This window comes from Dendropsophus ebraccatus, chromosome 6, assembly GCF_027789765.1.
Source record: "Dendropsophus ebraccatus isolate aDenEbr1 chromosome 6, aDenEbr1.pat, whole genome shotgun sequence".
NCBI lineage: Eukaryota > Metazoa > Chordata > Amphibia > Anura > Hylidae > Dendropsophus > Dendropsophus ebraccatus.
Window position 1 is genome coordinate 67,297,571 of NC_091459.1, and position 26,543 is coordinate 67,324,113.

General features: G+C 42.2%; 1 protein-coding gene across 1 annotated transcript; it reads left to right on the plus strand.

Moving 5' to 3' along the window:
* Window positions 1–301: 301 nt before the first annotated feature.
* On the plus strand, window positions 302–26,543 carry LOC138794872 (fetuin-B-like). The gene is made up of 7 exons (XM_069973796.1): window positions 302–581; window positions 1,721–1,831; window positions 5,848–5,935; window positions 11,457–11,617; window positions 13,918–14,025; window positions 25,232–25,327; window positions 25,908–26,543. The coding sequence occupies exons 1-7, from the start codon at window positions 363–365 to the stop codon at window positions 26,427–26,429; spliced, it is 1,305 nt and encodes a 434-aa protein (XP_069829897.1). The 5' UTR covers window positions 302–362; the 3' UTR covers window positions 26,430–26,543.

Here is a 26,543-nt window from a genome sequence, read left to right on the forward strand (position 1 = left end):
GGTTAAATTATGAATCTCTTCCATTTTTTTTTTTTACAAAATACACTTATCAATATGATATCAATATAAGAACATATCTATCAGAAGTAAAAATTGTAAATTGGGTGAAGGTGACACAGTATAAAAACATGTATGTTCTGTTTAAGGTTCCATCCTGACTTTGCAGTGTAGTGTTAGACATTTGCCTAATCATTGACTCTTGTTTGCTGAATGGTTAAAATAGGTCAAAGGTGATATGCTACTTCAGATGGTACCCATGTATATAAGTGAGCTGGAAACATGACTTAATTGCTGGCTACAGGGACCATAGTGAATATTAGAATACTGACCAAGTCCTGCTCTTTCTCCTTCTTTCAGGAAGGATGAAGGTCACTATACTATTGTTAATTTCAGTCCAGGTGTTCTTAGCTACAGCTGGACCATCTCGTGGTGGTAAAGAACCTGTGTTAACTTCCATTGCTTGTAATGACCCCGCAGCAGAATCTGCTGCTGATTTGTCTTTGCGTCAACTAAGTGTCAACCGAAGAGAAGGATTTGTGTTGGGACTTAAACGAATTTCCAATGTACAAGAACAGTTTGATGTGAGTACGAATATCTGATCTATGTCATCAATGTTACTGAACTATTCAACTGAGTTATTGTAGTGAACACTGACATAACTTAAAGTGTACTTGTAAAAAAAACTTTTTAATAAATCTCACAGAATGAGTGCAAGTCAGAGAACCTTTGTAATATGTATGGGAAAATTAGGAGGAGTTTAGGTGTACTTATAGTGTTTATCACCTACCCAAAGGACAAGTCATGTGTGTGATAGCTGGGGGGTCTAAGCACCGGGATCCCCAGTGATCTCAAGAACAGAGGGATCTAAGTGTCCCTTGTAAATGGGGCGGTAGTAAATTTGTGTGGCTACTGCTCCATTTACTGCTACAGGATTCACAACGATAACTAAGCATGACACCTATCTGTCTTATGGCAGTGATCATGTGCCTTATGCATCTAGGTTTTATATGTCAGTCTTGCAGCTTCAGATGTTGCTAGAAAGGTGTTAAAGAGGGCCAAGCTGGGAGAGGGTTAAAAACAATTCTGCAATAAGTTGGGATCCCCTTATATACAGTCAGACGGTCATTCTAAATATCTGGATATTTGGCTGAATTTTTGTAATATTTAGGGTATGTTCACACAATGTACTTTTTAAAAAACAAAAAATGGACGCTGTTTGTGAACAGCGGCCATACAAAGTAGGCTATGCTCACAGCATAAAGTATGGCTTCTGGCCATACTTTACTCTGTGGTCCATGGCAAATTGTAGTGTAAGCACACCCACATGTGCCCGCATTCAAATTAAAATTAAATGATGTTCATCCAGCAGGGTGAACATGCCAGACGTCGGCTGTTGTTTGACACGGCTGCGTCAAACAGTGTCCGATGTTCTCACAGTGTGTAAACATGGCCTTAGACTGTATGCAGCCAAAATAATATATGTTCTACTTGCAGTGTAGAGATTTAACCTGATTACATTAAAATGGTTATAGTATAGGAGCAGACTGTCACCGCCTATATAGTTCAGTATCCTTGTACAATGCAGATGAGACCTGTTTCCAGCTCCAGATTTGCTGCACTTCATATGTAAGGAAGTGCAGATTTGGTAAATTTAAGTATATTACAGTTATTTGTTTATGAGATCTTACGGAGTCATAAGAATATTGTTTGTGATTCACAGGAGGAGAATGGATCTGTATTTTATCTCACTTTGGATGTTTTAGAAACTGAATGCCATGTACTGAGCCGGCGACTGTGGAAAGATTGTGAGGCCAAGCCTCGCCATGAAGCAGTAAGTAGACCAGGACTTTGTAGACAATGCCTAATTTTTCTATCCTTTCTTATATTTCTGATGATGAATGGAACTGTGATGGAAGAAATCTTATTTTTTGGTCGTTCTGTAGTATATAAATGGTCATACATTCAGTTAGGCTATGTTCACACATAGGATTTTCAATATTTATGTCAGTACTTTCCTCAGTACTTTTAACCAAAACCAGGAAAGGGTCAAATGTTTCCATTATAGTTTTTCCGTTTTTGGCTAAACATACTGATAGAAATACTGACCGAAAAACTGATCAAAATACTATGTTTGCCTTAGACAGTTGTAAAATGGTACATAGTCTGATGTAAGGTCTGCAACGAAGCCATGGGGAGTTTTCAGCATTGCCCTTTGTTATCATAATGTCCTCACAGGTAAATAGAGAACAGTAATGACAATTTATGGAGTTTATTTAGAAAACTCTTTAAACCAATTCTTTATTTGTGTATATCATGCTTCCTAATCAGTTTGAGAAGTTCATTAGGTATTTGTTTATTTCACATATTGTATCCTTAAGGGTATAAACCCACACACCATATACGCAGCAGATATGCAACAAATACGCAGCAGATTTGTTGGTACAGATTTGATGCTGTGTTCAGTTATTTAGATCTAATCTGCTGCGAGTTTGCTGCGAGTTTGCTGCGTATCGCAGCAGTAAATACGCTGCATATACGGTGTGTGGGTTTATACCCTAAAGGGGAACTATCAGCAGGTTAGATAAATCAGTGGCTGCGGCTGGGCAACACACTGATTGGCTGGGCGGCAGAGCAGGAAGCCGGGACCCCGTGCAGCAAGGAGACAGGTAATGTATACAGACAGCACAGGAGCTGATGAAGGGGTTAAGGGAGCAGGTAAATTACATACTCGCTGCGGAGTATGTAGTCACAGGGGCCTGCCAGGACCTTACCTCGTAGCGGATCTCACTGCAAAACTCGCAGCGAGATTTCCGCTGAGAGTCGTCCTGTGTGAAGGCACTCTTAATGTAATAATGCTTGTATCATAAAGAGTGTGCAGATATAGTATAACAAGCAATTGTTTCTGACTAGAGCCTTCCAAGTGATCATGTCTCCACAGGTCACTATAGAGCTATGGGTACATTTTGTGTAATCACTGTCATCATGGGTGACAGTCAGGCATCAGTTAGGTATAGCAGATGCCATTAAGAATAAGGGGTGGGGGTTAACTTTAATTCATTTAAGTGAGACCCATTACAGTTGTAACCCAGAGTTCAGAGATCGGCAGAGTGGGGGACACCAGGTACACAGTGAAGCATGTTTATTTTATACTTACTCTCATTTTCCCAGGCATTCTATCTACTTTTATCCTTGTACACAGGGCTGGCCTTAGCTAAATGCGACCAGTGTGGTCGCACAGGGCGCCGGCCACCAACCAGTTGGGGGTGAGGGTGCTATCAGGAAGGGTAAGTAAATAATCTACTTACCCATCCATGGTTCCCACTACAGGACTGACATCAGCGCCCCCCGCTGCTGCGACCTGCATTGTAAGTACGAGCACTTGCCTCGGCCTGCTGAGGGGGATGGGGTTGGGGTGAGGAGGGTGGCAAGTAAGATAGATATATTTTGTTCCTTGTTTTGGTGCCCAATTTATGATTGAGGGAATCTAGGGGGTTAAGGATGAAGAATTGTAACCTGTGGGGTACTCCTGGGACACCCAGGTGATAACCATAATAAAGTTGGGTTGAATGGTGATTGTATGAATGGGGTGTTGGCGTGGCCCCGTCCGTGTTGTCCTCGGGGCCGGGTGGGGTGGGGGGGGGATGGGTGGACCCCCCATGCAGCTATCTTATAAAAACTAGATGCCAGTTAGATTGTAGTGGAGTCTAGGTGGCTATTTTAACATCTGCCTGTTGACTTAAATGTACAGTTTGGTTTGAGCCTCGCGAGTGGATGTTTGTATGATAAAATCTGTCCGCTAGGAGGCTTCCGGCTGTCCATAATATATGGGCAGTGGGGGGGGGCTCCGGGGATAGTGTGGAGGCTGAGACCAGAGGTATGGGTAACATCGGTCTTGGTCTCGAATATGAAGTGGATAAGCTCATCAGTGGCCTGGGGTACCCAGTAATGGGTGCGCCCGGTCCAAGGGCGAGTACGTATGAAAGAGAATAGAGGCATACTATCTCTCGCTATAAAGTGACAATATGGGCTATTGGGGGGTCCGGTTTTGTCCTTGTCCCGTCCCGCTGGGGTCTTGGGGGTGGTGCGGGCGGGGCCGCGCTGATGCCCAAATGTGTGTTGGACAGTTAATTATAAATTTTTCAGGGGGGTGGTGGAGGAAAGATATTAAAGTGATGACTTTTTAAGTAAGCAGAGGTTGGGCGTCCTAGGGGTTTAATCCCACAGGATTGTAATATTACTGTTGGTATTTGTATATAAATGTATTTGGGCTGCCAAAACATATAGGTATTTTGGGGGGGGGGGGGGTATCTGGGTTTTGGGATGGCTGTAGTTAAGGTAAAGGATTGTTATGTGCACTACATATGGTAAATAAAAACTCTTTGAAATAAAAAAAAAAAAAAAGTACGAGCACTTGCAACGAATGCTCATAGTTAAAAGCTGCAACACTGACAGAGCGGGAGCCATTGGTCACAAGAGGTGGCTGTCTCTCTGGTGTCCTGGTGCCAATGCTCGATTGACATCACTCAAGCGCCGCTTGAAGAGAAGAGGAGGCGCACGGACTTCAGGTGAGTATAAATTTTTTGTTTGTTTGTTATGGAGGATGCCTGCCAGGGGATAACACACAAGTGGTATTTACAAATGGGGGAGCACACGAGTGGTGTATATTAATAGGGCAGCACACAAGGGGTCTATGCTAATAGACGACAACACAAGGGGTATATACCACAGGGGCAGCACACAAGGGTTCTATACTAATGGGAGAGACGACAAGGGGGGAGATTTTTGAAAGGGTTTAAATATACTGTACACCTGGTGTAAACTGTCCACAGCAATCAATCACAGCTCCTCTTATATTATACCAGAGCTGAAAGCTGAGCTGTGATTGGTTGCTGTGGGCAGTTTACACCAGGTGTATATTTACACCCTTTAATAAATCTCCCCCAAGGTGTTTATACCAATGGGGGAGAAGACAAGGGGTATGCAACTGGGGGGAGCAAATTTCACACAGGGCGCCATCTACCCTAAGGCCTAAATGTAGGGAATCTATTATTACTTAATTCAAAGTAATAGTAAAACCTGAACTAAGTATCATATGCCAAAAACTGTGTTTCTTCCATGTACCTCTGTATCATGTGCCATGTGGCCATCATGTGGCAATTCTGCTTTCTATTTTGTGATTACTTAAAGGGGTAGTGCGGCGGTGAACAATTATTCACAGAATAACACACATTACAAAGTTATACAACTTTGGAATGTATGTTATGTCTGTGAATGGCCCCCTTCCCCGTGTCCCACCCCCCCACCCGTGTACCCGGAAGTGTGGTGCATTATACATACCTGATCCGTGTCGACTCGTCTCCGATCTTCAGTCTGCGATGTCGTCTTCGGACGGCCCGGCCGAATCCCTCCGAGTGTCCTGAGTGCCGGCCGCCCTCTTCAGCGTCCTCAGATGCTCAGCCGCGATTGGCTGAGCACAGTTATGCTCAGCCAATCGCGGCTGAGCAGCCGATGACGCGGCAGAGGGCGGCCGGCACTCAGGACGCTCGGAGGGATTCGGCCGGGCCATCCGAAGACGACATCGCAGACTGAAGATCGGAGACGAGTCGGCACGTGACAGGTATGTATAGCGCACCACACTTCCGGGTACACGGGTGGGGGTGGTGGGACACGGGGAAGGGGGCCATTCACAGACATAACATACATTACAAAGTTGTATAACTTTGTAATGTGTGTTATTCTGGGAATAATTGTTTACCACCGCACTACCCCTTTAATGCTAAAAAATGCCTTTATGGTTCTCTTTGTGTTTTCATATCTTTCATATTTTCTTCATATCTGTTTTTACAGGTTTTTGGACAGTGCAAAGTGATATTTCAATTGAATAAACCAAAAAGAATAGCTCATCTCCACAGCTATGAATGTACACTGAGCCCAGGTATGACATCGTATGATCATGTATTATCCTTAATAGACATTTATTATACTATCTGTGCACTTTGATTAGAGAATAGTTTGCAGCTGCCATCATTCCTTGTTACAGATTGTAACATCTAATAAAGCTTCTCCTGTGCTGCACCCCAAAGGGCAACTTCGGCGTATTTTTTTTCCCTTTAATTAACACACATTACAAAGTTATTTATCTTTGTAATGTATGTCAATTAGCTATCTGGCCCAGCATGTGCACCAGTAGCCTTTTCTCTCCAATTTACTTCACTGGAACCTGGAAGTGAGGAAGATCCAAAGACATTGACTGGAACTGATAGGGACCGCGGTTGGTGGGAAATTGAAGCAGCAATCGTCACCAGAGGGATGTTAAGTTTAAAATGTATGTAAGTCAGTTTTGTTTTTTGTTTTCACACATACTATTTCCATCAGTCTTTTGGTCAGTATTTTTTCAACCAAAATCAGGAGTTGAACTGACAGGGCAAAATTGTAATGGAAAGATTTACACAGATTCTGTGTTTTCAAACCACTCCTGGTTTTGGTTGAAAAAAGACTGACCAAAAGACTGACAGAAATACTATGTGTGAACACAGCCTTGGCCACCCACATAGTCTTAAAGGGGTACTCTAGCGGGGGGCACCTTTTTGCAGGGATCGGGGAGGAGGTGACCAAGGGAATCTGAGCGGAGCGGATCTGAGCGGACTTGAAACGGATCCCGCCTCCTTCACTGAGTGGCTGAGCGGACCTAAGACGTCACGTCTCGGGCCCGCGTCAGACACCCGGGGCCCGCCACTGGAATTGGGGAGGTCCCAGCAAAAAAGTGCCCCCCCGCTGGAGTACCCCTTTAAGGTACCTATACACCTTCAGGCTATGTTTACACAATGTATATTTTTGTAAAACCACTGCCCTTGTACATTATCACGGAAATATACGTTACATAGCAATCTATGGGACCCCTCGCGGCGCCGCAAAGAACTGACATGTCAGTTTTCTGCGCCTGCTATTCAGTGAATGTCAGTGCACACTGTGGAGTGAGCGGCTCGGGCCGCTCACTCCATAGTGTGCTGTGGGGAGTTTTCATGCGGGCGGCGCGCATGCACCCGCATCAGAACTCTGTGGCCCAAAAGATCATCCCGAATCAGAACTCTGCGCCCCGAAAGATCAGGATGATCTTTTCAGAGACCGGCCGTTCCATGACCCGTCTGGGTCCCAGAACAGCTGGTCTGACACGCAATGTGAACATAGCCTCTAACTATGTTCATGCAACATCTTTTTTGGCTGTTTCACAGACATTTGTTTGGACGGCTGTGATTTTGGCACCAAAATGCTGCCATTTTATGTAAATGACTTTTTTGTCATTTTGATAAAATATCTGCTTTGGACAGCTGTTAAAAAAAAAAGCCCACAAGACAGCCAAAAAAGGAAATTGTGTGAACATAGCCTCAATGATCGTTTGGTTATGGTTATCTCTTCTGGTTTACTTACAGACAGAATTGTTCAGCACTGCCAATCTGTGTGAACCAAAAACTGGAGTTATTTTGCCAAAGCAACCAATCACAGCTCGGGTTTCATGTTACCAAATCTAGGGCAGATTGCGTGTGTTTCTTTCTTACTTTTTAGATTGAATTTACTTAAAGTTATGAGAAAAAAACAATTATAATTTACATCGTTTTTCTTGTTTCTTCCTTTTGTATAATTATTATAAATGTACATTTTCATTATACATCATTCTAAGTGGGTGGTCTCTTCATGGTGTGAAAAAAGAGGTTCACTGTGTGCTTTCTCACAGTATGTAGTCTTACGAGCCTATTACATTGGCAATTATCAGCCAAGTAGCCAGTTATCATTTTGCATAATAGGGCTAGCGATCAACCCACAGAAGAGCATACAGTAAGTGACAAATGCAGCAATCCAGTGATCGTTTGTGCTGGCCCTCCCAATACAAAGATTAGGCCTTGTGAAAGGCTGCTTAAACAAGTGCCAATCTACAAGATCAACGCTCATTTAATCAGCGTGTCAGGGTACGTTTACACAGAGAGGTTTATCTGACAGATTTTTTAAGTCAAAGCCAGGAACAGGCTATAAGCAGAGAACAGGTCAAAAGGGAAGGACTGGGATTTCTCCTCTTTTCAAATGCATTCCTGGCTTTGGCTTAAAAAATCTGTCAGATAAATCTGTGCGTGTAAAAGGGCCCTCAGCCTGTGTAATTAGGTTCTTCTACCCTGGTAACTAAAGGCTGCTGGAAGGCTAAGAAAATGCTGGTTTCTCCTGATTAAAGTAATTACTTTGCAATATTTTATCCCATAAATCCCATCTCACATACGCACCAATAATATATTCTTTGGGTAACAATTATTTTTCTGACAGTTATGTCTTCATGGTTATTAACCCTTTGAGGACCAGGCCCAAAATGACCCAGTGGACCGCGCAAATTTTGATCTTTGCGCTTTCGTTTCCCCCCCCCCCCCTTCTAAGAGCTCTAGCACTTTTGTTTGTTACAGGAATAGTTGTACTTTGTAATGGCGTCTTTCATTTTACCATAACATGTACGACGGAATCCCAAATATATTATTTATGAAGATATAAATAGGTGAAATCGTAAAAATGAATGCAATATGGTAACGTTTGGGGGGTTTCCTGTGTCTACGTAATGCACTATATGGTAACAGCGACATGATACTATTACTCTGTAGGTCAGTCCGAACACAACCATATGCAGGTTTACACAGATTCTCTAATGTTATATATATTTTTTTAATGAAATCCCTTTTTTTGGCAAATAAATATTAATAAAATGGGCCTATTGTGACGCTTATAACAGTTTAATTTTTTCACCTATGGGGCTGTATTGGGTGTCATTTTTTCCGCCATGATCTATAGTTTTTATTAATACCATATTTGTGAAGATCAGACGTTTTGATCACTTTTTATTATTTTTTTTTTAATATATAATGTAACATAAAATCGGTAATCCGCTCACTTTGTTTCCTCTTTTCGTCTACGCCAGGGGTACTCAACAACTTTTAGTAAAGGTCCACTTACCGGGGTCTATAGTCAGGTGAAGGTCCGAGCTGAACATCAGTAGGAAATGTGCTTTGTTACTTTTCACAAACGTTCAACTATTTACATACAGAATTGCTGCTTATTAGCAGGAAAACTGGCATTTTTTCTCTCTCACCAGCCCTTTGATATAAGGTACAAAGTGGGTGACTGTCCTGGTAGTATATAGCCCCCCCTGTTGCTCCCCCAGTAGTGTATAGCCCCCCTGTGCGCTCTCCCCCAGTAGTGTAAAGCCCCCTGTTGCTCCCCCAGTAGTATATAGCCCCACTGTGCACTCTCTCCCTGTAGTATATAGCCCCCTGTGAGCTCCTCCAGTAGTATATAGCCCCCCTGTGCTCTCTCCCTGTAGTCTAGAGCCCCCTGTGAGCTCCTTCCAGTAGTATATGGCCCACCTGTGAGCTCCCCCCAGTAGTATATAGCCCCCCGTGAGCTCCCCCAGTAGTATATAGCCCCCCTGTGAGCTTCCCCCAGTAGTATATAGCACCCCTGTGAGCTTGCCCAGTAGTATATAGCACCCCTGTGAGCTCCCCCCAGTAGTATATAGCCCCCCTGTGCTCTCCCCCTGTAGTATATAGCCCCCCCTGTGAGCTCCCCCCAATAGTATATAGCCCCCTGTGCTCTGCCCCTGTAGTATATAGCCCCCCCTGTGATCTCACCCAGTAGTATATAGCCCCCTGTGCTCTCCCCCTCTAGTATATAGCCCCCTGTGAGGTCCCCCCAGTAGTATATAGGCCCCCTGTGCTCTTCCCCCAGTAGTATATAGGCCCCCTGTGCTCTCCCCCCAGTAGTATATAGCCCCCCTGTGCTCTCCCACAGTAGTATATAGCCCCCCTGTGATCTCCCCCCTGTAGTATAAAGCCCCCTGTGAGGTCCCCCCAGTAGTATATAGGCCCCCTGTGCTCTCCTACCAGTAGTATATAGGCCCCCTGTGCTCTTCCCCCAGTAGTATATAGCCCCCTGTGCTCTCCCCCAGTAGTATATAGCCCCCCTGTGATCTCCCCCCAGTAGTATATAGCCCCCTGTGCTCTCCCCCTGTAGTATATAGCCCCCCTGTGAGGTCCCCCCAGTAGTATTTAGCCCCCTGTGATCTCCCCCGAGTAGTATATAGCCCCCTGTGCTCTCCCCCTGTAGTATATAGCCCCCCTGTGCGCTCTCCCTTTATAGATGGCCCCCAGACAGAAAAAAAACAAACCACAACTCACCTAGCATCTCGCTCCCCCGCTGCACCTGTCTTCTCTTCTCCTGTCGGTCCGGCCCCCGGCTGATACGTGCTCTCTGGGGACGTCCCGGGGATTCCCCAGCAGAGCAGGCACCAGTCACCTCAGTGTACGCCGCCAGCCGGCACTTCGGGTAGAGCAGGCCGACGGCGTACACTGAGGTCACTGGTGCGCGCTCTGCTGGGGAATCCCCGGGACGTCCCCAGAGAGCACGTATCAGCCGGGGGCCGGACCGACACTGCCACGGGAGGCATTGCGGTGGGGAGTGGGACCTCCTAACCGCCCTGGATCCGGTCCGTCCCGGAACGGATCCGGGGCGGTTAGGAGGTACCCCTGGTCTACACCGTTCACAATGACAATATTATATGATTATTTATTTATTTATTTTTATATGTTTTATTTATATAATGGGAAAGGGGGGGTGATTTAAACTTTTATTGGGGGAGGGGTTTTGGGGTAGTGTGTAAGTGATTTTTAACTTTTTTTTTACACATTTTAAGTCCCTTTGGAGGACTTGTACATACATAACTTAGATTTTTACACTGATCATTGCTATGCCATAGGCATAGCATTGATCAGTGTTATCGGCGCTCTGCTGATTGAGCCTGCCTGTGCAGGCTCAGTGAGCAGATTGCCGATCAGACCGCGCGGAGGCAGGTGAGAGACCTCCAGCAGTCCGTTTTAACGATCCGGACCCCCGCAGTCACACTGCGGGAGTCCCGATCGGTAAGTGTCAGGGGACGTGGCATTTAAGGAGTTAGTGTCACGCTGCAGCGCGATCGCTGCAGCGTGTCATTAACGGTGAGGTGCCGGCTGCTGATTGCAGCCGGCCCCCACCTGCTATGAAGCGCGCTCCGCTCCGGAGCGCGCTTCATAGCTCAGGGCGTACCGGTACGTCCAGGGTCATCTGGGGACAGACTTCCAGGACGTACCGGTACGTCCTAGGTCGCCTAGGGGTTAAAAGGGTTATCCAACGCTACCAAAACATGGCCACTTTTCCCCCTCTCTTGTCTCCAGATTGGGTGGGGTTTCAAACTCCATTGAAGTAAACGGAGCTTAATTGCAAACCGCACCTGAACTGGAGACAAGAGAGGGGGAAAAGTGGCCATGTTTTTTCAGCGCTGGATAACCCCTTTAATTATACCAGGAAATGCTATCAGGTTTAATAATTTTAGCCCTAGCATAACACATAGCTAATAATTTTATTGTACTTTGTTTATTTCTACGATTGTATAGCTGCTCGTTTGCCATCTGGTTGCGCTGGGTGTCATTTTTCCAAACCATTGAATGGCAGTCATTTTCAAGAAGTTGCAAAGAAAAGTCTGGAGAAATATAACAGGGAAAACAACATTGCCAAACACTTTAATCTTGGGAACATCACAAAAGGAACTGAACAGGTACAGATCAAATTAAATTATTTAAAGAGAATAATTATTTAAAGCCATCATTATTGTTCTTTTGACATGCCCTTATAAGGACACAGTAGACATCCAACAAATGTGCCCTTGCACTCCTCAGTTCGGGTTGGCACAGAAGGCACTGAACCTGGTCTGAACAGGGTTCTGTTTTTATTTGTTCAGCCCCACCGGATTTGCCCCTCAGCCTTCTGGCAATGCAATAGTTACTTTGCTCTCTGCTAGCTTGATTCCTGCAGCTTTTTTTTTTTTTTTAAATAGAAAAAGTCTTTATTTCGGAATTAACAGAAACAGTTGCATACTTCTTACATCAACATTACATCATTGATAAAGTTTATAATCTGTTTAATTCCATTTTTTATTCTTTAAAACCTCACCCCCAACCAAGTCTCCCACCCCCTACCCCCCAGGGGAAAAAAGGATTAAAAAAGAGGGGAAAAAAGGATTAAATTATTTTCCTTGGTTACCCCATTCCTTCCAAATCTTTTTACACTTTTTAATTGCTTCAATTAAATTTTTTTTGCCAAAATTTATTCATACCTCCTGATCTGTTCCACCAGGGCTATCCACTCCCCTACTTGAGGAAATCTTATTCCCAGCCATGTTCGTGATATCAACACTTTTGCCACTAAGGATACCTTATTGAGGAGGCTACCTCTCCTAGCGTCATTAGGGAAATCCCCTAATATCATTCTCCACCACTCCATATTGTTCTTATTTTTACCTTTGGGGGGGATGTTCTTAATAACACTATTCCAAAATTCCTGTATATATTGACAATCCTAGATAATATGTACAAAATTAGCTCCATCTCTTCCACATCTTGGACATACCGCATCCGTCCTGCAACCTCTCACCATCAAACTCTGTGGGGAGTGAAATAACTCATATAACATTTTCAGCTTGTTGACATTGGATTTATTGTGTTTGTCACTGTTTTGTGTTTCACCCTATTGAGTATAAGGACTGTCATCATGGTTGTCTTCTGTCGCCTAGGACTGTCTTGTGGCAAGTAGGCAGGGTCAGTGGGTGGGGTGAGCTTAGGGCTCCCTGTCCATGACTTGTCGGACTGCCTTTTGCCATACCCATTTGACACATTGGCTTGTTTTTTTCAATAGCATTTTCCCTTTTTACCAATACACCTGCACACTCAGCCAAGCAGTCTGTTCTGGGATACCTAGAACATTTCTTCTACAACTTCTTGCTAGTCAATATGCTACAAACATGACTCCTAACATGACCACGACCCCCACCAACATATAACATACAAATAAAAAAAATTCTCATTTTTTTGTATTGTGTCCTCTTCACAGTTTTTACTCAGCCTGCTTGTTCTCTGGCAGTTTCTCTTGCTCTGAGCTGGCCTCCTGGAGGATAGGGCTTCCTCTAGTGGCAGACATGCACCTGTTCACCTATATTTATAAGCTCAGCCCACAGGCTCTAGAGTCTCCTGACATGTACTCCTGAGGGTATTTATAGCCTCCACCTCCTCATCTTTTAGTTTTTGTTGTTTGTCAGTCAGCAACCACGTCTGTGCTCCCTGGATTTCCGCCACTTCCTAGCAATCTTCTTGCTACTGGATATCCATCCATTCTTGCTTCAGCCCATGTCCAGTCTAAACTACGTCATAATGCTGCATCTTGCACTTCTACCACTTCTACCACAGAGGAAGGGCACCTAGTCCCGGACTCCTGCACTCTTTTAGCTCTTCAGTCGGTGGCCAGACCTGCTGCTCATCTGCCCTTTACTTGAATAGGAGCTGAGTTGCAGTTAACAGAGCCAACTGCTTCCTATCCAGCTCACTCTGGTTTAACCGATTGTAATTTGCAGAGTGTGTAGGGTGCTCTCCCCTCACTTTTCCATATGATTTTAACCCAGTGCCTTTTTTATTTAACAATTTGCATTATTGCTAGATCACATATTTTTGATACCTTATTGTTTGGCCATTTGTGGTTGAGACTCAGTGTCTGGATATACTGCCTTTATTGTAGACAGTGATACGTGAGTATACGTTTTTATCTTTTGTATGGAACCCTTTGTATAAAATGGCGTGTTGTTTTGGGCCTAAATATGACATTGGTTTTTTTTTATATATTGATTGATTGATTCAATAAAAAGTTCTTGATTTGGAGCCAGTAAATGTGCTTTTTTGTTTTTTTGCCATTTTACAGCCAACGATATATTCAACATTTCGTTATTATGCTTGAGAAATGCACAATTTACTGGTTTTGTAATGCCCCTCCTTTAACAACATTTAAAAATCATTCTATATTCCTTCTTAGGTGGTTGCAGGAACAGTTTACCATGTTGAATTTACAATCCATGAGTCTACCTGTAACAAATCAGTTGAAGATTTCTCATTGTGTGAGCCCCTGGACTGTGAATTTGCAGTAAGTACAAAATCAAAGACATGGTAACAAATATTAAAGTGCTCCTGTCAGCATAGCCGCTGATGGATCAGTGGAGGAGTCCTCTATTCATCCTGAGTTCGGGTATTCATGGCTACGAATCACGTTGTGACAGAAATTCGCTCGACTTCTATTGGTTTAGATTGGAAGTCGCATGCATTTCCATCACGCCGTGGTTCATAGCCATGGCTACGTGGACTTCACCACTGATCCAGCAGCGGGCATGCTGGCAGTTGCATTTTAAGTTCTTCCTGTGCATCATTATCTGCCTGATATCATTCTTCCTTTAGGGTGCCCTCACACACACACTTTTTGTCTGGTGTTTTTAAGGCCAAAAAAAGCACCAGATAAAACGCCATGGCGTTTTTTTTTTTTGTTTTTTTTTTAATGCAGTTGCATTTTTTTTTCTGGCATTTTTTCTAGTGATTTTCATTTTATGCGTGTATTATCTCTTTTGTGGTTTGGGCATTTTTGTGTGCCGAACGTTTAAAAAAAAAAACAACCAGAACAATCCATTGAAGTCTATGGAAGAAAGGATGCCACAATAAGACACATACCTTCCTCATCAGCATCACAGGAGCTATAGGAAGCTATAAGTGGGTTAGACTCGTCCAACCTGCTAAGAGTGCCCCTTTAACCCTTAGGCGACCCTGGACGTACCCTTAAGTCCAGGGCCGCCTCCCCGCGTTCAGAGCGGGGCCGCGCGGCGGCCGCGCTCTGAACTGCCGCGATCCCAGGTGCCTCATGTAGCCCGGGATCGCGGCTATTAGCGGGCACGGTCCGATCGCCGTGCCCGCTAATCAGGTAATCGGAGGCAGCTGTCAAAGATGACAGCTGCTTCCGATTACCGGCTGCATATGATCAGTGGTGGTATAGTGGGGAGATCGCTCCTCCGGGACGTTGTCCTGGAGGAGCGATCTCCGTAAATGAAGCCGGCCGGGGACCGCTCCAAGATGGCGCCGTCCCCGGCTCGGCACTCTGTTTCTGGCTGCAGCAGCCGAAAGTAAACGAGTGCCGATCTCATGGATCTCTGCAACATATCTATGCTGCAGAGATCTCAATGAGAGATCACAGTGTATATACTAGAAGTCCCCCAGGGGGGCTTCTAGTATATGTGTAAAAAAAAAAAAAAAAGTGTTGTTAATAGTAAAAAGCCCCCTCCCCTAATAAAAGTCTGAATCACCCCCCTTTTCCCAGGTTTTAAATAAAAGTAAACAAATAAATAAATAAACAAACATGTTTGCTATCGCCGCGTGCCTAATCGCCCGAACTATTAATTAATCACATTCCTGATCTCGCACGGTAAGCGGCGTAAGCGCAAAAAAATCCCAAAGTGCAAAATTGCGCATTTTTGGTCGCATCAAATCCAGAAAAATTGTAATAAAAAGCAATCAAAAAGTCGTATATGCACAATCAAGGTACCGATAGAAATAACACATCATGGCGCAAAAAATTACACCTGACACAGCCCCATAGACCAAAGGATAAAAGCGTTATAAGCCTGGGAATGGAGCGATTTTAAGTGACGTATATTTGTTAACAATGGTTTGAATTTTTTACAGGCCATCCGATACAAGAAAAGTTATACATGTTACATATTGTTTTAATCGTAACAACTTGAGGAACATATATAACAAGTCAGTTTTACCCCAAGGCGAATGGCGTAAAAACACATACCCCCCAAATAAAAGAAATGCGTTTTTTAATTTCAATTTCACCACACCTTGAATTTTTTTCTGGTTTTGCAGTGTACTTTATGAAAAAATTCAGCCTGTTATTGCAAAGTACAATTAGTGACGCAAAAAATAAGGGCTCATGTGGGTTTCTAGGTGGAAAAATGCAAGTGCTATGGCCTTTTAAACACAAGGAGGAAAAAACAAAAATGCAAAAATTTAAATTGGCCGGGTCCTCTAAGGGTTAATGCAGCACATTATTAGACAAGAAAAATCCTTATTTTACTTCTGCAGTCTGCTTTTATTCAATAGTCTGTTAGCATAGCCTAAATGTTCCTACTTATCAGGGTTACTAACCTTGGAAAACCATATAACTGTACCATATTATGCCAAAACAACTGTTGCAAAACAAAAAACCTTTCGCTGCCCAGGCTTGATAGAAATTGTTTTGCAACAGCTGGAGGACCCCAGGTTCCCCATCCGTGTATTAGGGAATGCAAATATTATAGGCTGCAGGAGAAATATGTGATGGTCATTAGAAATGAGCGAACCTCGAGCCCGAAAAATGTGGATATAGCCATAGTTATAGGCTGGGTGGAAAAATGTGGATATAGCCATAGGCTATGTTACCACATAGTATTTTTCGCTCAGAAAATACAGAAAGACTATGATCTAACACTGTTGAAATTGAGTGGATTTCTATGGGGCCCAGTCATTTCTAGTAGTGTTGATCCAACAGTTCGAGAAAGCCCGAAGCCATGCGTGCGCGTCGCTGAGGTAGGTCCGACACCCATAGAGAATGATGGCTCCATTCATTCTCTATGGGCGTCGGACTCATCTCAGCGGCGCGCACACACGGCTTTGGGCGCTGATATCTTCGTCCCGGGACTGGCTTCAGGAACAGGACTTGTCGGAAAGGGTTAGTATCCAGAGGCTGCACCGGGGGGTCGGGCGGGCTCTGTGCCCGCATCCCCGGTGACAGGTTTCCTTTAAGTTCGAGTCGAACATCTTGATTTTCTCAAACCAAACCAAACTTTTTACTGTTCGTTCGAGATAGTGTTCGAGTTAGCGTTCGAGTGCCTTTTTGCCAGCCAATCAGTGCAGAGCACATAGAAGTGTCAGAAACATCATTGCTGAGGTATAGGGGTCTCATTGGCTGCACATGACCATCCCATATGAAACTCACTGTGATGTGTTCTGGACGCCATTTTCTGCTCACTCACTGTGCTGTACAGACTGCTCTCTGTCTGTCTGCTTGCATGCTGCTATTTAGCTTAGTTAGTTAGTGGAGTATTTAGCAAGCTTGGGGACTTAGGGACAAGCTTAGATTTAGTTAGATAGCATTTCCCTCTCCATAGACAGCAATACTTGGGTTTGGAAAAGCTGGGTTACCTCCATAGTTTTCTTATTCATACTCAGTGCCCAAAAGTCTATTTTTGTCACTTTTAATTGCTAAATAATAGTATAAAAAAGTCTCTACATCAATCATACATAGGAGATGCTTAGTTACATCTATCCTGAGTGGGTAAAAGTTTATCAGTTTTGGGGGTAAAATACCATTCAGATATACCGTGTGTTATAGTCATACAGATATATATATATATATATATATATACCGTGCGTTTTATTTATATATATATATATATATATATATATATATATATATATATATATATATATATACACTGGTCCCTCAACATACCATATTAATTGGTTCCAGGACGACCATTGTATGTTGAAAATATTGTATGTTGAAACCAAAATTCTATGGAAAACTGCCCCAGGTACAGAGTAGAGATGAGCGAACTGCTCAGACTTTTGGTCCGAAAGCAGTTCGCTCTCTCATCATGCCTTTGATTCCGGCCGCATGGTTGCGCTCAAGAGAATATGCGGCCAGGATATTCCAGGGAATCCATGGTGAATTCCCTGGAATATCCTGGCCACATATTTGCGGGATCGCAACTATGCGGCCGGGATCACAGGCATAATGAGAGAGCGCCGATGCCGTCGGACCAAAAGTCCGGCGCGCCGCTCATCTCTAGTACAGAGCAACACAGGGCATGTAGTATCACACCATACTCAGAGAATCACTACTAGAGAGCCAACAAGTGCAGGCACTTCACTAATAGTGCCTGCACTAAAATTGTCAGTTTCATTGGTTGATCATCTAGTTACATGTGCCGCAGATCCTGACTGTAGCATTGTATGTTGTATGTTGTGTCTGGTCTGAAGTTACGATAGTCCAGAAAGGAACATTGTATGTTGAAAATATTGTATCTTGAGGCCATTGTAAGTTGAGGAATCACTATATATATATATATATATATATATATATATATATATACATATATATATATATACCGTGTGTTATGGTTATACAGATATAGATAGATAGATAGATAGATAGATAGATAGATAGTATGTTATTGTCGTACAGATATATATCCAGGAAATAAGTTTTGCTAAATCTTTCTCAGTGGCAAAAAAATTTAATTTTTACAGGGGTATCCCTCCAAAATCATTTTTGCCTTAATAAAAAATAATAATAAAAAGCCCACCCATAGCTTTCCATCTTTCCAGTATCAAAGCTGGGTGACCTCCATTATACTGACAATTATACAAGATGCTGGGAAAGCTGGGTGACCGCCATTAGGCTTGGTTCACACTATGTAACTGTGCGGCTGTATTTTTTATGCGGCTATAAATGTGCGGATGAAACTCTGGCCGTGGGAAAAAATAGACATGCGGCTCAAAACATACGGTCATTTACTTTGAAATCTGGTTGAACTAAAAATAACAAATAAAATCTTAAGAAAGTGATGCAAACACCTCTGGATGCATCTGGGAAAGCAGGGAACACAGTTTACATGAATTGCTATTACCGGGGTTTGCGATCCTCCGCAGTATGCCGATGTCTCTCATGGTTAATCTATTAAAATAATAAAACACATTTTCGTTATAATAAAGTGCCTTTCGTTGTTCAATAATTAAATTTAAACTAATCCATCATTTTGCAATTAAATATACTGTTAAAATAAATAGATATATAAATAAATGTATATTTATATATATATTTATTTTTTGACAGTATATTTAATTGCACAATGATGGATTCGTTAGAATTAAATTATTGACCAACGAAACTGAATTTATTTAAACGAAATTGTGTTTTATTAATTAAATATTAATTAGTACAGGAAGCTCCATAAGCCGTTAATTCATATGCCGGCAATAGAGCTTTCTGTACTAATCATCACTTTACTTTAATGAAAACATCAAATGTTTCTTCTAATTATGTTATCACAATAGCATTATTAGAAGAAACATTTACAATTATATGTGCGCTCAGCTGATTGGCTGATCGGCTCAGCGCACATATAATGAGCCGGTCCGCAGCACAGTGACTTCATTGTGCTGCGGACCAGCGAAGAGGACACATCGGGGTGAGTATAGAGCTCTCCACACCCCCTCCCCAGCACTGCACCCCTCCCAGCAAGGAAGGGGGGGTCAGTTAACCCCTTCCTTGCTGGGATGGGTGCAGTCTGACATCAGTCTGGCCCCAAAGGGGTTAAGGGGGATGCAATACATCCTCCCTTAACCCCTTGGGGGCCAGACTGTAAGCAGCGATCTGTAAAGATGCTGCATACTGTAAGGAGCACAACACCGCTCACAATGATGGGTGTTGTGCTCCTGTTTGTGTGTTTTTTGTGTGTTTCTCCCTTTTTGTTTTTCAGATATCGGTATCCTGGGGATTACGTCGGATTCCGTGGACTACGTCGATGACCAGCGTTTTTTTAATGTTTTTTTTTTAACAAAATGGTCAATGAGGGGTGTGGGGGTGTTTTTATTTGAATAAAAAATTTTTTTAACTTGTGTCTTGTCTTTATTTCTTTACTTTATAGACTTAGTAGTGGAAGCTGTCTAATAGACGGAATCCATTACTAAGTTGGGGCCTAGTGTTAGCCGGTATAAAATGCCTAACACTAACCCCCTATTATTACCCCAGTACCCAATGCCACCAGGGGTACCGGGAAGAACCGGGTGCCAGTGGTCCCGGAGCGTCAAAATTGGTGCTCCTGGACCGGGCGGCAGCAGGCTGGTAAGATTTAGGCTGGGGAGGGCCTAAACCAATGGCTCTTCCCACCCTGGTGTTACCAGGCTGCTGTCGTTTGGTTTTTAACCCGGCTGGTTATAAAAATAGGGGGGACCCTAAGCGTTTTTTTTAAATTATTTATTTATTTAAAAAAAAACGCATAGGGTCCCCCCTATTTTTATAACCAGCCGGGTTAAAAACCAAATGACAGCAGCCTGGTAACACTAGGGTGGGAAGAGCCATTGTTTTAGGCCCTCCCCAGCCTAAATCTTACCAGCCTGCTGCCGCCCGGTCCAGGAGCGCCAATTTTGACGCTCCGGGACCACTGGCACCCAGCTCTTCCCAGTACCCCTGGTGGCATTGGGTGCTGGGGTAATAATAGGGGGTTAGTGTTAGCCATTTTATACCGGCTAACACTAGGCCCCAACTTAGTAATGGATTCCGTCTATTAGACGGCTTCCACTACTAAGTCTATAAAGTAAAGAAATAAAGACAAGACACAAGTTAAAAAAATTTTTTATTCAAATAAAAACACCCCCACACCCCTCATTGACCATTTTATAAAAAAAAAACATTAAAAAAACGCTGGTCATCGACGTAGTCCACGGAATCCGACGTAATCCCCAGGATACCGATATCTGAAAAACAAAAAGGGAGAAACACACAAAAAACACACAAACAGGAGCACAACACCCATCATTGTGAGCGGTGTTGTGCTCCTTACAGTATGCAGCATCTTTACAGATCGCTGCTTACAGTCTGGCCCCCAAGGGGTTAAGGGAGGATGTATTGCATCCCCCTTAACCCCTTTGGGGCCAGACTGATGTCAGACTGCACCCATCCCAGCAAGGAAGGGGTTAACTGACCCCCCCTTCCTTGCTGGGAGGGGTGCAGTGCTGGGGAGGGGGTGTGGAGAGCTCTATACTCACCCCGATGTGTCCTCTTCGCTGGTCCGCAGCACAATGAAGTCACTGTGCTGCGGACCGGCTCATTATATGTGCGCTGAGCCGATCAGCCAATCAGCTGAGCGCACATATAATTGTAAATGTTTCTTCTAATAATGCTATTGTGATAACATAATTAGAAGAAACATTTGATGTTTTCATTAAAGTAAAGTGATGATTAGTACAGAAAGCTCTATTGCCGGCATATGAATTAACGGCTTATGGAGCTTCCTGTACTAATTAATATTTAATAAATAAACACAATTTTGTTGAAATAAATTCAGTTTCGTTGGTCAATAATTTAATTCTAACGAATCCATCATTGTGCAATTAAATATACTGTCAAAAAATAAATATATATATAAATATACATTTATTTATATATCTATTTATTTTAACAGTATATTTAATTGCAAAATGATGGATTCGTTAGAATTAAATTATTGACCAACGAAAGGGACTTTATTACAAAGAGAATGTGTTTTATTAATTTAATATATTAACTATTAGAGGCATCGGCATTCGGCATCATTGCCGGCTATTTTTGACCGCCTGTCAATCCTCGGCCGCATCTCCAGCCGCAAACAATGGTCTTGTTCATTTTTTACGGGTCCGTTTACGATCGGGCCGTAGATTCATACATAGTGTGCACTGTGCAGCCGTATATCCTATACTTTCCAGCGTACGCATGAACCACCAAAAATACCGCCGCACAATTACAGCCGCAAATACAGCCGCACAGTTACATAGTCTGAACCTGGCCTTAAACTGCATACTATACAAGATTCTAGGAAAGCTGGGTGACCGCCATTATACTGACTACTATACAAGATGCTAGGAAAGCTGCGTGATCTCCATTATACTAACTACTATACAAGATGTTAGGAATGCTGGGTGACTTCCTTTATACTAACTACTATACAAGATGAAATATTCTAGTGTAAGAACTCAACCTAACAGTACTGCTAGGAAGAGGGGTGTACAGCGAGTGCACTACTTGGTTGGCAACAAGAACCAGCAAATATGAGTAATAGAAGTAGTAGGCTCTCTAGCGTAACTCCCCTTAAATTATCCAAGTTAATATGTATAGTCTTAGATATATATAATTTCTGGTTATATCATAAATGGTTGATTATAATAAGTCAGAATTGTGTGTAGAGATAAATAGTTTTTATATTCATAAGATAAACAATACAAATTAAAAAATTAAAAAAACACACCTGTATCAAGATTCATAAGGCTCTATAGGCATATATATCAGTATATATCTTCATAGTATGATAATCACAGGAGTATATATATTAAAATTCTTAGTGTAAAACACATATAAAAAACATAGCATAGCTTGAAGGATGTTTCATAAAAAGGGTATCTTTGTGTAGTATATTTCATAAACGACTATTTTTCATAAATGATTATAGCAGTATGATCTTGTCCATATGCGACTTTGCAGGGCCCTTGCAGGTCGCAGTGGTTTGTAGTCACTGTGCTTATGGTAAATATAGAACTGTTCCTCTGTTAGTTGATTCGAGATATATTTGATCACTTATTAGTAGTTATGCTCGTATATGCAGAGGTAATACAGTAAAAATAGAATAAAAGCGGTGAAAGTACACCTCTCACCAGTCCCAAGTCTCTGTGTTTGCAGTATCTGCGGCCGCAGTTAGTGAGGAGCATGTAGATGGATATGGAACTTCTCCTGCTCGAAGATCCTTCATTCGGGAGGTTCTCCTCAGAGTATTCCGCAAAGATCTTGTCTCTCACATTTGTGGAGCTTCAGGAGGTATGTTTCATGTCTGATTGCCTCTCCCAATGTGGCTGGGTATTCACCCCTGGCTGGGTGCTCAGATCTGAAGTGCGGACTGGTGATATATTGTGTGCACAATGCGTCTTTCTGCTATATATAACGTTGCAACTCTTATTAATAAGAGTTATATATCTCGAATCAACTAACAGAGGAACAGTCCTATATTTACCATAAGCACAGTGACTACAAACCCCTGCGACCTGCAAGGGCCCTGCAGAGTCGCATATGAACAAGATCGTACTGCTATAATCATTTATGAAAAATAGTCGTTTATGAAATATATTACACAAAAATACCCTTTTTTATGAAACATCCTTCAAGCTATGCTATGTTTTTAATGTGTTTTACACTAAGAATTTTAATATATATACTCCTATGATTATCATACTATGAAGATACTGATATATATGCCTATAGAGCCTTATGAATCTTGATACAGGTGTGTTTTTTTAATTTTGCTTGTATTCTTCACTGGTTAATTTTATTTTTTATTTGTTTCATCTTATGAATATAAAAACTATTTATCTCTACACACAATTCTGACTTATTATAATCAACCATTTATGATATAACCAGAAATGATATATATCTAAGACTATACATATTAACTTGGATAATTTAGGGGAGTTACGCTAGAGAGTCTACTACTTCTATTACTATACAAGATGCTAGTAAAGCTGGGTGATCTCCATTATACTGCCTACTATACAAGAGGCTAGGAAAGCTGGGTGACCGCTATTATACTGACTACTATACAAGATGCTAGGAAAGCTGGGTGACCGCCATTATACTACTATACAAGGTGCTAGGAAAGCTGGGTGACCGTCATTATACTGCCTACTATACAAGATGCTAGTAAAGCTGGGTGATCTCCATTATACTACCTACTATACAAGAGGCTAGGAAAGCTGGGTGACCGCCATTATACTGACTACTATACAAGATGCTAGGAAAGCTGGGTGACCGCCATTATACTACTATACAAGGTGCTAGGAAAGCTGGGTGACTGCCATTATACTGACTACTATACAAGATGCTAGGAAAGCTTGGTGACCTCCATTATACTGACTACTATTCAAGATGCTAGGAAAGCTGGGTGACCTCCATTATACTGACTATTATACAAGATGCTAGGAAAGCTGGGTGACCTCCATTATACTAACTATTATACAAGATGCTAGGAAAGCTGTGTGGCCTCCGTTATACTGACTATTATACAAGATGCTAGGAAAGCTGGGTGACCGCCATTATACTGACTACTTTAAAAGATGCTAGGAAAGCTGGTGACCTCCATTATACTGACTACTATACAAGATGCTAGGAAAGCTGGGTAACCTCTATAATACTGACTACTATACAAGATGCTAGGAAAGCTGGGTGACCACCATTACTATACAAGATGCTAGGAAAGCTTGGTGACCGCCATTATACTGACTACTATACAAGATGCTGGGAAAGCTGGGTGACCTCCATTATACTGACTACTATAAAAGATGCTAGGAAAGCTGGGTGACCTCCATTATACTGACTATTATTCAAGATGCTAGGAAAGCTGGGTGACCGCCATTATACTGACTATTATACAAGATGCTAGGAAAGCTGGGTGACCTCCTTTATACTATTATACAAGATGCTAGGAAAGCTGTGTGACCTCCGTTATACTGACTATTATACAAGATGCTAGGAAAGCTGGGTGACCACCATCATACTGACTACTATACAAGATGCTAAGAAAGCTAGGTGACTTCCATTATACTGACTACTATACAGGATGGTAGGAAAGATGAATGACCTCCATTATACTGACTATTATACAAGATGCTGGGAAAGCTGGGTGACCTCCATTATACTGATTACTATACAAGATGCTAGGAAAGCTGGGTGACCACCAATATACTGACTTGTATATAAGATGCTGGGAAAGCTGGGTGACCTCCATTATGCAAGATGCTGGGAAAGCTGGCTGACCTCCATTATACAAGATGCTGGAAAAGCTGGGTGACCTCTATTATACTGACTAGTATACAACATGCTAGAAAAGGTGTGGGACCTTCATTACACTGACTACTATACAAGATGCTGGGAAAGCTCAGTGACCTCCATTATACTGACTACTATACAACATGCTGGGAAAGCTGAGTGACCTCCATTATACTGAATACTAAACAACATGCTAGGAAAGCATGCCACTTCAACTCTTAGAGCCAAATTTTCTTCACTTAGTTGTTCCATGTAACCAGTTTATTGTTCTGGATGGTAATTCCAGTTTCTCCTCACCTGTATAGGTATAAAAATTAACCTGAACATCTTCCAACATAGCCATAGAATGGGTCTGCACCCATCTTCTTCAACCACTAGTAATCAGAGTAAAAGAATCTAAATCCAAGCGTGCTCAAGGTTTGCTCCTCTCTAATGGTCATGGCCTTCCTCAGCTACAACATCTAATCACTGGATAGGACAACTCCCTTCACCAAAGGTTGCATAGGAGTCACTTGTATCATGCCAGATATATAGCAACTGTTTTATAAAACCCTTTACGACCAATTACGAAATCGCACAGGTATTTTTAGCGCTTCACTTGTATCTGAAGGACTGCATTTTTACACTGAAATCAATTGCCTTTTTGTTAATAATGCAGATTATTTATTTATTGTATTTCTCTTTTCGCTAGCATACTGGCTACTGCAAAAGTAAGGCTTTTGAACATTGGAGCACTCCAGATGAAAAGAATGTGCTAGAGGTCAACTGTGAAATATTTGAACCAGAGGTATGAAATAAAACATGATGCATCTGTAACATCATAAGCAAATATTAAGTGCATTATTATTATTAGTTAGGGGAGGCTGCCCTTGAGCTAGTGAAAAAGAGTAAGAACCCTAAGTCACTAGTAATTCAGTGAAGCTCAGTAAATTAAAGCTCCCCAGTTGTATGGCATAGATCAGAGGTCAGTCACACATAGTATTAACGCTAAGTGGTTTATAGCTACTATTATATTATTATTACCAGTTGTAAGAATCCTATTAACACAACACATTTTGAGCCAAAAATACGTCTGTATTTAGTAGTTACAGATGTAAATAAAAAGCATGATTTTCATTTAGCAAAACACTTTGTGTGAACATATCCTTAATGTCAAGAATTTACATTGGAATTCCAGTTAAATCATTACCACAAAAAACAAACAAACAATAGACTCCATGTATGTCAATAGGATCACTGGTTCTCCGATAATTTATAACTATAACATTTATTATGATGCCTATAAAACCAAATGTAGTCAATATTTCAATTACAATTCCTTTTGTGTTGATAAAATTACTTAAAAATATTATTTTATTTATATTCAGGCAGCTGTTGTGGAAGAACAGAAACATAATGAAGGACATACTGGTGATCAACCAAGTAGAGATCATGGAAAGAAAGGAGATAGAGGAGGTGAAAGAAAGCATGGCCACAGACATGGGCATTCTAAGCACAGCCACAAACATGGCCATAAACATAACCACAAACATGATCATGACAGTGGAAGCCATGAACATGAGCATGATCATGAGCATCTACACACTTATGAACATCATCATGGCCAACCACAGAAGCCCCATGGTCCGCCCTCAGATCCACCTAGAACAGTTGGCACCATTACATATCTTAATGGAAAAGACACGCCAACTACAGTTTCACCTGCAGACAATGAAAAGAAGGGCAAAGGACCAAAACCAGATAAGAGGGGACAAGGAGGACCCTCAAAAACATTAATTCACCCTTTCCCTGAGAAGGCCTCAACATCAGACCAATGCCCTGGTCCAGTGAAGAACATTCCACTTAATGAAAACATTCCCACAGAAGAACCAACAGTACTTCCAAAGTAGATATGATCTTTCCTTGTGTTATGATAAAATCTTTTCTATCCTGTTTTATAAAGCATACCTACTAGACAACATTTACGTTTATAAAAGAAAAGAAATATGTAAAAAAGCTTAAAA

Bases quoted from the DNA above. Each gene is read 5' to 3' on its own strand.
- LOC138794872 (XM_069973796.1), top strand. From the start codon at position 363: ATGAAGGTCACTATACTATTGTTAATTTCAGTCCAGGTGTTCTTAGCT. The intron at 1,832-5,847 runs GTAAGTAGACCA...CTGTTTTTACAG, and splicing joins CCAAGCCTCGCCATGAAGCA to GTTTTTGGACAGTGCAAAGT. The intron at 5,936-11,456 runs GTATGACATCGT...ACGATTGTATAG, and splicing joins TGAATGTACACTGAGCCCAG to CTGCTCGTTTGCCATCTGGT.